The following is a 12,252-nucleotide window of genomic DNA, read 5'->3' on the forward strand; positions in this document are numbered from 1 at the left end:
ATGAAAAATGTGTTACCCTTGCCTGCAGATGAAGCATGTATCATAGAGAAAAGTGTGGTTAATGGACAGCAGATGTCAGCAGTGGGTCAGCAAACAGTGGTCATCTGATAAACTGGCATTGCTGTGTCCATATCTGATAACTTCAATTGCATATTGAGTTTATCTCACTTATAAAGGGACTTATTTTCCCAATGAGCACCACAGACTGAGAAAAGGAACTAAGCTGCTAATTGATTCCAGAGTAAATGTCACATGTGAAACCAAACACATCTGAGAGCTGTGAGCAAGCTATTCCAACTTCCTGACTCTTTGTCCGTTGCTCACACCCACAGCAGACAACGCCCATGTGAAGTCCTTGCAATAAACCTTTAGGATTACAAAAACGCACATGACAGTCAAAACAACACTTATGAAAGTTGTGAAATATTAAACATCATCCAAAATCACATGAATATGTTTCAGCATCAAGATTTAATATGAGCAATGTCAGTTTCACTTCAGCAGACCAAACCATACTATTACCTTTTTTTGGACTTTCTGGAACTTATTTTCAAGATTCAGCAAAGTAGGACAGCATACAGTAGAGCTGTCTGCATAACCGCCTATGTCCTACACCTACCATTGGTGTGTATGGCATGCAAGTAGTTTGCTTATCACACATAAAAGACAGGCTGAAAAGGAGAACCAGGAAAACAACCACAGAACACAAACCAGTGCCAAGAACACAGTATTATTGGAGCAAAGAGGAGAAATGCTCCCACAAGCACCACACCTCCCTCACTCACTCAGTCTGGCTTTAACTCCAGCACAACTATCTCTACAGGGAACAGGCGAGGCTGAATCTCAGCAAACAGCCCCACCTTGTTTGAATGACTGCAGGTTTGCATTATCTTATTTGGCAAACTTTCAAAAATGGCTCCAGAGATTACTGTTTTCAAAGAAAAATGTGCAGAGCTCAATTTGTTACCAAACAGAACTGGGAGTCTCCACTCCAAAAAGGTGTGATTTTGATTTAACACAACAATATTTGCCAATGATGCACATAAACAGAGAGGGAAATAACATTTGGTAGAGCACTTGCAGTGAAGTTTTGAATACAGTTTAGTTTTTAAGTATAATTTACCAGTGATTATGCGAAGAAATGGAATACACGTTCAAATACACCTGTGGTATTTCACAAACATACCACAGGGTCAGTTATGACAGCGTTACTGACACTGTATCTCATCTATTTTAATGCACATAATTAAATCACAGCCACATCTCAATGGGCTCTTCTCCCCACCTTACTGAAACTATTTCCAAAGAAAGACTCTAGTCCACATCAGAAAGTACAGGCTGGGCTCAATAAAATCTAACGTTTAGCCATAAACTATAATCACATTGCCCCAAATAATACTTTGGAAAAGAAGTCAGAGGCAAACAATTGCTCCTTAGTGTACTGTAAGTATACATGACAATGATGAAGGTCAACAATACAGCTGCCATACCCTACCTAAGACCTCCCACACTTCAAATAAAGGTGGGAACCTAGATGCAAGACCAATTACATCACATGCACAGAGTGAGTTGGACAAAGCAGGAAGTAGGTTCTTTGGAAAACATTCAAGCTAACCTTCAATGAAGTTAGGCCACTTCTTCTCCTCTGGCTCCTCCAGTGAGTGGTCCCAGCTTGCTTCAGGTGAGGCTCCTTGCACCATGACCCCTGCTCCCCCTGCCATAAGTGCCCGCTCCATGGCGAGCTGTTCCAGAACATCCAGGTCCAGTTCCTCTCCTTTGGCCTCATCTTGCACAGGTGGAGGAGGTGACTGCGCCCCAGCTGCCTGAGGACTAATAAGCTGCTTCACCTCAACTATCTCTTCTACTACTACAATTTTCCTCTTCATTGCTGCCTCGTCTGTGTCAGGGTTTATGGACTCACAGGTGTCCCCCAGATGAGGTTGGTCAGGCTGGGAAGTTGCGGGTGTGGCAGTGGCAGAGGGTGTGTCCTCCTTCAAGTCCCTCTTCTTCTCTTCCTCCTGCTTTAAGGCCTCAGAAACAGAGAGCCTTTCCTCTGTGCTGCGCTCTGCTGCCTGACTGGCCAAATGTTGTGCAACTCTGGGAGGCTCCTCTTGCTTGACTAGGGGGCTGGCCTGCGCCTCAGCTACAGCTGCCTCTGCCGTTACTGCTTCTGACGCTAATTCTCCGGCTGCGGGTGCTTCCCTCACAGTCGAGGATGTTTTTGGTTTCGGAACCTCCCGCTTGATTTTTTCTGCAAAGAGCAGCACAGGCTCCACCTCCCCTTTGTCTGCTGGGGCCTCACAGAGCACAGCTGCTGGCTGCCTGGTTTCCTTACTGCACATTCTTTCAGGACTCATCTTTAGAGAAACACTCATTTCTGCCAGTTCAGAGGCTATGACAGGCCTGTCTTTAACTGCGCCCTCAGGCAATGCTGTAAGACCAGTGAAGGGCAATGCTTCTGCTCCTGGCAAAAGAACAGGCTTTGTGTTTATAATCTCTGATTCTGGCGTCTTAGACTGTTTTTTTCCTTTTCCTTTCTTCTTACCCTTTGAAGATTCCTCTGAGCTTATGGGGGATTTAGTGTCAATTGGGGATTTCTGAGAGTCTGACAGTGATACAGAGCTTTTGTCTTTACGTTCAGTACTTTCTTGTATCATTTCAACTTGAGTTATTTTCTTCACCTTCACTGTTTCCACTTTGGTGACTGCTGTCTCAGATTTCACTGGCTCCATGTGGGGCAACATAGCATTCAATTCGCCCTTGGGATGCAATGGTCCCTCTGTGATCTTGCTGACATTGCTTTCCTCAACCTTTACCTTTTCTTGTGCACTGTCAGGAAGGACTTCTGAAGGTGCTGCAAAAATCTGACTTAATGGTGGTAATACTTCTGCAGAAATATTCTTTGTTTGCTCAAGGACTTCCTCGTTTGGCTCTGCATCAGTTTGGTTAGGGACTTGTTTTATTTGCTCTCTAGCAATATCTTTTGTGGCCTCAGCAAGTGACATCCTCTCAGTTTTTATGCTGGTAGACACAGTTGAATGCTCAGAGATCATCACTGGTTTGGGTTTGAGGGTGTCTTCTGTCACCTCCTTGAGGAACTTGGCTTTGGATGTTTTGTCCTCTTCTATCTTTATGTCTGCAGGCTCCTCAGGACTCATAGTCTTGGATATCTCACCTGCTATTTTCTTTTTTTTTCTTTTTGATTTAGAGCTTCCTTCAATCACTTGTTTGGTTTCTTTAACCAACTCTGTGGTGACATTTTGAATGATCTGAGGTGAAGAGGACCCTTTTTGGACTAATGTGGGACCCTGTGTTGAATTTTTTGGGGTCTCTTGTGCCATTTTTTCAACAGCAATTGTATTTACTTCTTTTTGCTCCTGTGTTGTAATCAGTTCTGTTATTCTAGTTTCCCTCATAACTGGTTGTGCAACTTCAGCATTGGCCACAGGTGCCGTGTGGCTGACTTTAGTAATGGCAGTTTTAACTTCAAGTATTGCAGATTCAGTCACTGTAGAAGTTCTCTGGAGAACTTCATCAGTTTTAGGCTTTTCTGAGATAGTCACTGAGGTTGTAGCTTTAATGGGCTCCGGAGCCACTTTTACTTGGCAGATTTCCTCTGCTATATTAGCAGACCCCACTGGTTTGCTTGTGATGCTGTCAGGTTTGGGTTTGATAATGCCCTTAGTGACAGTTAGTTTGGCAGCTTTCTTGCCCTTCTCATGATCTATTTTAGATTCAACTGGAATTGAGGTCTTCACTTCTGCTGGTTTAACTGATTCCTCAGTTACATTTGTTTTCTTACTCTGCTCTTTCTTGACATCTTTAGCAACAGATTTTGTGGTGACGGTGTCAGCGCGAGCAAGATGTTTGGATTCCTGAGCAGATGTCTTTGAAGCAGCTATCTCAGGCTTCTCTCTATCAGTTGCAGTTTCATCCACAGTCTTCACCTCTCCAGATTTAAATAGATCCAAACTTCTCTTCTCTTCTGTGACATCTCTATTGACAGGGGTTGCTGTGGCAGTGTCAGTAACAAGAGTGGTGGTTTTCTGAGTAGCAGCCATCATATGAAGTGCTTGAGATTGTACTTCATTAGTTGCAGTTTCAGCTGTATCATTTACCTCTGCATACCGAACTGGACCATCAATTATCTTTTTCATCTTTTCTTCTTTTATCTCTGTGTCAGGAAGTGTTGTGACAGCTGATTTGCTTGAGACCATTTCATTAAACTTTGTGGAAGGTTTTTCATCAGTGATTTTAGGCTTCTCTTTATTTGGTTTGGGTTCAGCTGGAATCTTTGATGTTGTAGCACCTGCAGCCTCAGCAACGGCAGCAACATTCAATGATGTGGTGTGTGACACATCCTGTTTCAAAGCTGCCTTCAGAAAAGGGACAGAACTTGGTACCTTCTCCTTTTGGACCTCAAACACTCTTCTCTCTTGTGATGTTACTGGCCTCTCTCTGTCCACATCTGGCTGCTGACGGGAGAATCTTTTCACCCTGCTCTCCTCCATCACTGCTGCTTCACTTCTAGAGCTGGTCCCTTTCCCAAAGACCGCCTGAGAATGGTCCTCCACTTCCCATGATGCTTTTGGCCTGAATGGCTCTGCAGCCAGTGGACGACCCCTGAACTTGGGTGTCCTATCAGAGTAGCTGTTCCTTTCTCCTGCACCCATCATCTTATGGCGGTAGCCTTGACGTTCAGCCAGTGTCTCTTGGCTCTCCGCTTCACCCCTGCGTCCTGGCTTGGGAACATAAGATGTAGGACCTTCTACTGATTGGACCCGTGTAGCATGATGGGCAATGGCTAGAGTGGCAGCTGGTTTCTTCACCCTTTGCAAGGAGGCAGGAACAATCTCAGGGGGCAGGTGGAGGTACTCACGCAGGTAAACAATGCCCTCATTGGTCAAGTACCAATAGAAATGTCTCCAGGCAAATGTCTCCTTGACAAAGCCCCTGGATTTAAGAGACCCCATGGCACGGATTACTTGTAGGTTACTCACACCCTGTACCTCAGGGTGTTTTATCTGAGGCCTCTTATCCTTCTTGGCCACCATGACACCATCTCGAAACAGAACCTCATAAATGGACCTCAGGTCCCGCAAGGACATCAGCATTCCAGCAACCATTGTGCTTTATGTCAGAATATCCTCTCAAAGTAAAACTAAAATGCAAAACATCAAAAAAGGAAAATTTAATTTTTTCACGCCTTGTTGTGTGAAACAATCCAGTGGCAAAACCCACTGTCACATTCTTCTCAGTACAATTAGAAAAAAATGAAAGAACAAATCCTTGTGAATTTTTTCTTACTTTCTTTTTGTCTTGTTCTTGCTGATCCTTTATCTATCTTGAAGAAAAATGAATATTCCTCTGCGAAATCTGGCTTAAACAAAGTCAGAATTCCCCCCCTACATTCAGCGTGGCCGGGAAGGAACAGTCTCTGTACCGCCGAGATGGCAATGACAGAATGGACGAGAGGCAGCGTGTGTGAGAGAGCGAGAGAGCGAGAGAGAGAGTGAGACACACTCAGCCCGGCTCCTCCTACCTTGTCTCTTTATTTCTTAGGAAAAAACAGGCACGGAAAAAAATTCTCACTGAAGTAAATAGTAGAGCAGGAAGTAAAAAGGAAAAAAAAAAAGTGTATGAAAGAATTTTCATAAGAAAGAGCAAAGTCAAATCAATAAAGCAGTGCACGTCCTCTATCTCTGATTTCGAGACACCCACTCAAACTTGAAAGTGCACACACCTTTGAACACACACACACAACTAGCATGCATACACCCTTTGTCCTGTGTCACATACCAATGAATGAACTGTTACAAGCAGAGATCAGGTATAAGAATGAGAGTGGACCAGTTTTCATACATCATTCCTGCTCTGGAGAAACTCCCTGGGCATCCATGTGGATTAGCAAGTACTGTGTCCGGTTTTACACATTTCTCTGATCCAGTCTAACTGAACATCTTTTTGAAATTCAACGAATAAATACATGATTCATCTTTAATGTATACTACTCTATGTTAATAGAGACATTTTACAATATTTTTATAAACAGGATATGAAAAATTGTCACAAATTTGTCATGACAATCATTAAACAAACACTGGTAGTTTGATATGACTCATGCCAATTTAGAAATAACAGGAATAATTCATTCACCCATTATTATTACTCCTAACAGGTATAACATTATGTTCCATTCAATCAATATCAGTGTTTGTTTAAAAGGTATCCGAGGCACCAAGTTACAGGGAAGTACACAGTCTAAGCAGTGTGTTCCATTGCAGCTTAATAAAGTGATGCAACCTGCTGTAAAATACCCCAGTTGTGTTGCAGCTAATATTAGGGCTTCATGCCTTGATTTAGCTTGGACCCAAGATTCTGTCTTGTGCAACTATATAAAGAACTGTGCATTATAGCTAACCTTTCCAGCACTCTGAGGAACATGATATCAGCGTTCTATCCCTAGATCACTTCTCCCTTCTCTACATCTGTCTACCGTTCATCTCTCTGTGTCAGAGAGTGTCCTCTCTTAGCCAGTGCTCAGTGAAAGCCAAACTGAAAGGAAAACTGGCCATTGTTGGACAGAGCACATGAGCACGGTACATGCTCACTCATTTTATTGTAAAAATGAGAACATACTGAAGAGCAGAGTAAGCAGACGGTGCTGTGCTGGAACATAATTATCTAGTTACATAATTACAGTATAGCAGTGGTGAATGGAAAGCAATGAAATTATGCGTTTCCCCCCACTTTTTGAAACCACACACACTATTACACATCCAACTACTGGCAGAAAACTGTTGTCATTGTATTTGCCATGGCAACAGTCAAATCAAGTGAGCCAGTTCTGAGTAAGCCGCATATCCGCTTTCAGGCCTACAGAGGAGTAACAGGCCATAAATCTGTTGGCCTGAACAGCTGGACAACACTGCCATTTATCAGAGCCCACTTTTCAAAGACAGTGAGCTCTAAAACAAACTGTTAGCACGTTGCTGTGCTTTCATCAACAATTGAGCAAATCAAAAAAGATCTGAGGGTAAAATAATTCTTAAATATGATCTGTGCTTACAATCACAGACATATTAAAATAAGGACAATTTTAAATGAATTGTCATAAAGACATTTACTTTAGGACAGGATAGGAGATAATGCCGTGTGATTAGCCTATACACTCCACCTATAGCAGAAATGGTCTAAAATATGATGTTAAGCTATCTTTAGTGCTGCAAGTAAATGTAATGACTCAGCCTGAAGGCTGGGAGAAGATTTCAGCAAAGGAATAAAAGAATTTACATGTCTAGGTTGCTGTAGAAGAAAGGCATTCCTCTGTATTATGAAATGAGTGTTTTATCATCAACATGCCACAGTTTGCCTGAAGCAAACACTTGTTGGTGCTTATGACGGTGGTTGCAGGTATAAGCTGGTACGCGCGCGTGTATGTGTGTGTGTGTTAAGTTTGGGATTAAGTGTAAGGTTCAGATTGATTTTATAACTTAGCTCACTTAATATTTTTGTGCTGCACTGTTAAAGGTCTAGTTGACAGTTATGTGGTCATGCAAAATCTGCTTAAATAATATGTCAGTCAACTATGTGCTAAAACCAAAACCTAGAGCTATCTCTTCGGGATAATTTGCTTTACCGTGCATGGCAAATTATTGCAAGGTTTATGCAAAAAGTCCTCACTTCCCAGCATGACCCTTTTGGCCACTCCAAATATTAAATATTCTACCTCCAGGAGAAATACTACATCACCAGGCCCGACAAGTCCTGGGTATGAAAATGTTGTGCTTCTATTTTTGTCACTTCGACATGGTGGTTACAATAGTTGTGTGCAGGTTTTAGGTGGTGGTAGTAACTTGATCAAAAATAAACCCTTGGAAGGATGCAGGCTTACTATAGAACTAATGCCAGCTAATTTTATTGAGACCATACATAGACATTGCAGCAGCCAGCCACAAATGGAAGCATGATATGATTGACTGAAGCAGATAAAGGAGTAATATGACTTTGTGGAAGAGTGGATAGTTTCCTGGTTTGGACTCCACTTATGCTTCGAAGTTGCAGACCTAAAGACCCAGAATAGACTTGTCACCACCAAATGATGTTGGCTGGCGACTGGCCCACTGTAAAGGCCTGTAGCTCAGGGGTCTATTGGTCTTGCACACGTGCCCTCCACTCCGATATCAGATCCAAGCCACTCAAGCTACTGTCAGGGAAGGCAAATGCCAGCAGGGCCCTTTCTTACCCTCTTATGTATAGTCTTATGTTACAGTCACTGAAGTAAAACCTGTAACAAATAAATGTCTTACACCTAAATGGCCTTTATTCTTCCCCATATCCTGACTCACACTTTAGTAGTCATGATGAATCGCTCGGCAATGCACAAGAGCTCCCTTTTTATAAGCCTATTTGTATTTGAGTAGCTTGTCTTCTGGTTGGGTATAGTTAGAAGAGTGACCCCTCAGTCAGAGACAGCTGTGCCCTCGACAGAACTGACAAATGCTAGAGCACAAACACCTCTGACCCAGGAATCTGCTAACTTTAAACTTATGCAGCTATATATGCAGGCCTGGGTTGTCAGCCCAGTAATTATAAGTGTTGATTCTATTTTAACTGATTACTGAATTCTTACTTTTTTAAAATCTTAAGCAACTCGTTATAGTAAATTAGTGGAAAGGTGCATCCATAGATGGAAAGAGGTTTATAAAAAAAAATTCACACATTTTTATTGCTGTTACAAATGTGCAACTTTTAGTCTAGAGACCGCAGGCCCCTTTATCTCAGGCAGCAAAAAGCATGCTTATCATACTTGAACTAAATGTGAAAAGTACATTTGTTAAACATTTAATAATCTGTTGGATGGTAAGATGGTTTACCACTTTAGGTCCAACTTGAAAAATGTGAACAAGAATTGGAAAAAACTTCTGCAAATATCTTCAGAGCATGGCACCTACTGATCCGAATATATTTATGTCTGTGTATTAGTTTCTTATCCAAATTCAAAGTTTAAACATAGTGTCATCATATATAGTTTGTGATTTGGGATATGAACTATGACTATTTTAACTTCAGTGCACAGTGACCACACATAGAATGGCTAGAAGTGCCACCAAACGCAAACCCATGGAAGTGTGGCTATACACAAAGAAGCACTGTGTTAGGAGCTAGTGAGTACAGAAGGTGTTTGAGGTGTCTGCATTTCTCACACTGCTGCAAAAACAAATAATATACTGTTTCTTTACAGATGTGGTAAAAACAAGGGGCAAATTACAGTAGAAGGATGGATTTCTTTCTTTCTTTGTTTAGAACTGCAGGGCAAGGACAATAGACAAAGCAGTCCTCTGAAATTAATTAACACAGCATGGGAACCGTTGCTTCGCCAACATAAAGTGTTTCTTGCCTCATAAATATTGTTAGTTGCATAAGAGAAGCTTTGTTTTCTAAAATGGGGTTTGTTGAATGTTGTGTAAAAGAAACAAATGTAATTTTTCAGATAAAATAAGGTACTTTTGTGAAAACTGTGCACAGCAAAAAAAAAAAAAAAAAAAAAAAAAAAAAAATCTGACTTGGCTTTTGTCTCACCAATTATGCATAAAGGCATATGGAAAATCTACAAACTGATGTGAGCTTGAGGTAAAAATGACAGGCTTTGCTTGTGTTCTCAACTCCACGAGTCACAGATCACTCTGACCTCTCCTTTTCCAGAGTGGAAAGAAATGAAGTCACAGGCAATGCCTCCCTTCACCCTCCTTAACAACCAAAAATATGCAAAAGCACCCAAAAAAGTCCCTTTTATTCTTCCTTACTCTCACTCTGACAAGAGGCCTGTCATGTGTTGCAGAGGGTGTAGTGTTTATGAGTCCAACGCCCCCTACAGCCTCTGTGACTTCAACAGGAGCCCACCAGTGAGTGGGTAAATGGGGCTGAAAGCAGAAGCAGATATACCATGTTTAATATTACTAAGACCACTGCTTGTGAATAATGTGCATAACACTTGATGCAGAGGATGCCAAAGTATTCATCACTCCATCACTATAACTATAATCCAGGACTATTTAGGAAAGAGGTGCGATTTACTCCTGCAGCATACTGTACACAAAGGAGTACATGTTCTTGCCATTCTGATACAAAAGTAACAGAAATCAACTTCTGGTGGTAAATTCTGCAAACAGTCAATGGCTACAAAAACTGCTTTGTGCTTTAAACAAGTTCCAGCAGTGACTTCTAAAAGAGAAAATTTGAACCAGCCCTCAATTGTCTTGCTCTTTCTCTTGTGAGAGCTGTGTTGCCAACTCAGCTCAATGGCAGCCAGAATTCAGAAACAGTGTGCAAGAGGTGGATTGCACCATTTAAGAGGTAGAAAGATTTAAGAGTTATTGCACAACACAGATCCACTGCATCCTAAACTCCCTGTTTAACTCTCCAGATGCCAAAATTTGACTTGCTGTTTAAAAATTGTCATACCTCTTCATGAAATATACATTTATCAAACCAGTGCCAACAACTATTTACACATTGCCTTGTTTGCCAATAAATATAACCACTTACCTTTTCTTGGACTGAGCCAGAACCGATCTCCAAGGGGATCTCCACTGTCTATGCTGCTTTGATATGACATATTAAAGGCCTCAGAGCTGCCAACAAAACACAGCACCTTTTTTCTGCTTCCAGTCAAAACCACACTACTACTCCTTCTTTTCACCCTTGTGAGACCCACTGCTCATCAAGCCGATCAACACGGCATGCAAGATGGGACTAAAAGAGAGCAGGAATGGGATTGGAGGGGTACACTGAGGGAAGGGAGGGTGGTTGTGAGAAAAGAACAAGGGAAGCTTTTCATCTCGGGCCCATAAATGCAGAGGAACATCTACACTATAAATCTGAGGGCCTTGCCAGGCTGGACACATCCTCTCTGCTTCCCCGGATACCCTGCCCCATGTCCCATACATCTGAGAGTGCCCACGTTTTATTCCAGCAGCAGAGCAAAGCACACTGAATGCTTTGTTTGAGAAACGTCGCAAATTACAGCCACAGGGATGAAGTAGTGTCTACACAGGAAAAAAGGGAAGGCAAGAAACTAGATAAAGACAGAAAACACAGAACTAAGAGTTAGTCTGCAAAAGGCACTATCAAGGCATCCAAAATACACCCCAAAACAAGTGTGGCTTTGTCTCCTGCATACTTATTCCTTGGTTTATGGGGAGCAATTAAGCCTTTTGTAAGCTGATAAAAAAGCACTGAGTTAATCTTAGAACTGGAGTCAGAGTTTAGCAAACAAAAAGGGAAACACTGCAACCATGCAGCTCTGATGCAAATGACCTTTCCAATGTGCAAACACCAACAGGTGTAACCATATATCAATAAATGTGTTCTCAAAGGTAACAGCCAACAGTGTTGGGCTGTTATCAGTTCTGGATTAATTCCAGTGAGGGCCAGTTGAACCTGAAGCGTAAGACAGACAGAAAGCCAACACTGAAATGAACAGACGTGGCACAGTGTTCACTTTAACATGTGAGGCACTGAACTTTAGTTTCATTCAGTTTTAATGGTTGTATCAAAACTACACCAATTCCCTGACATAAAATAGGGGTGGGCAACTCCCTCTAGAGGCACAGTCCCTGCCATACCCTTACCTGCATCAGGTGTGTTTAGTCTATCAGAAGCTGGAAGATACCGTTTTCCTCTTCCCCGACTCCACCCTCATCTGAGACGGTATCATACAGCTTCTGCCAAACTTACACTTAAAAAAAGCAAAGTGTACATACAGACTTGTATTTTTTTGAAGGCAAACTTGCCAACATATGCAGTAACTATCAATAGTGCTTAAATGGAAGGTGAACCTTACAAAATGGAGCTGCAGTCTGGTTGGTGAGAACAGTACAAAATGGTTGCAGAGTGCCAGGTGTGGCGGTGCCAGCCTGTTTCAGTGGGCAAGCTTATTAGCTCCTCCCTTAAAATGTGTCTGTATGAAAAAAAAAAAGGAACAAACATCCAAGTGAGGGCGAGAAACGAAACAGTGTCCCAGTGAAACAAAGTCACACTTTTTAAATTAAAGACAAAAAAAAAAAAAAATATTTATGAATATTTATGCCATGAGTCAGCATCTGCAAAGCTCACATGGGTGTGGCCATGCGGGCCTCTGGTTGCTGTAGCAATGCAACCCACAGAATAGGCAAATACAATGTGTCGCCCATGGCTGAGGTCCTGGCGAATATGGGCTTACTGTTGCTATGGGCAACCAGCTCTCAAACA

General features: G+C 42.1%; 1 protein-coding gene across 17 annotated transcripts in view; it reads right to left on the reverse strand.

Moving 5' to 3' along the window:
- The window catches only part of plecb (plectin b), a 104,847-nt gene that overhangs the window by 50,839 nt on the left and 41,756 nt on the right, over positions 1 to 12,252 (reverse strand). For 7 of the 17 annotated variants that reach the window (XM_026293101.1, XM_026293100.1, XM_026293096.1 and 4 more), the window contains exons 1-2: positions 5,308 to 5,443; positions 1,616 to 5,161 (exon numbers count right to left, since the gene is read on the reverse strand). The exons of 8 other annotated variants lie outside the window; for them this stretch is intronic. In XM_026293101.1, the coding sequence (XP_026148886.1) occupies positions 1,616 to 5,126 (3,511 nt within the window). In that variant the 5' untranslated portion in view covers positions 5,127 to 5,161; positions 5,308 to 5,443. Of the gene's footprint in view, positions 1 to 1,615; positions 5,444 to 12,252 lie in introns of those variants that run through there. 2 more of the 17 variants (XM_026293104.1, XM_026293094.2) reach the window with 2 other exon arrangements.

The sequence above is a fragment of the Mastacembelus armatus genome, chromosome 16 (genome assembly GCF_900324485.2).
Source record: "Mastacembelus armatus chromosome 16, fMasArm1.2, whole genome shotgun sequence".
NCBI lineage: Eukaryota > Metazoa > Chordata > Actinopteri > Synbranchiformes > Mastacembelidae > Mastacembelus > Mastacembelus armatus.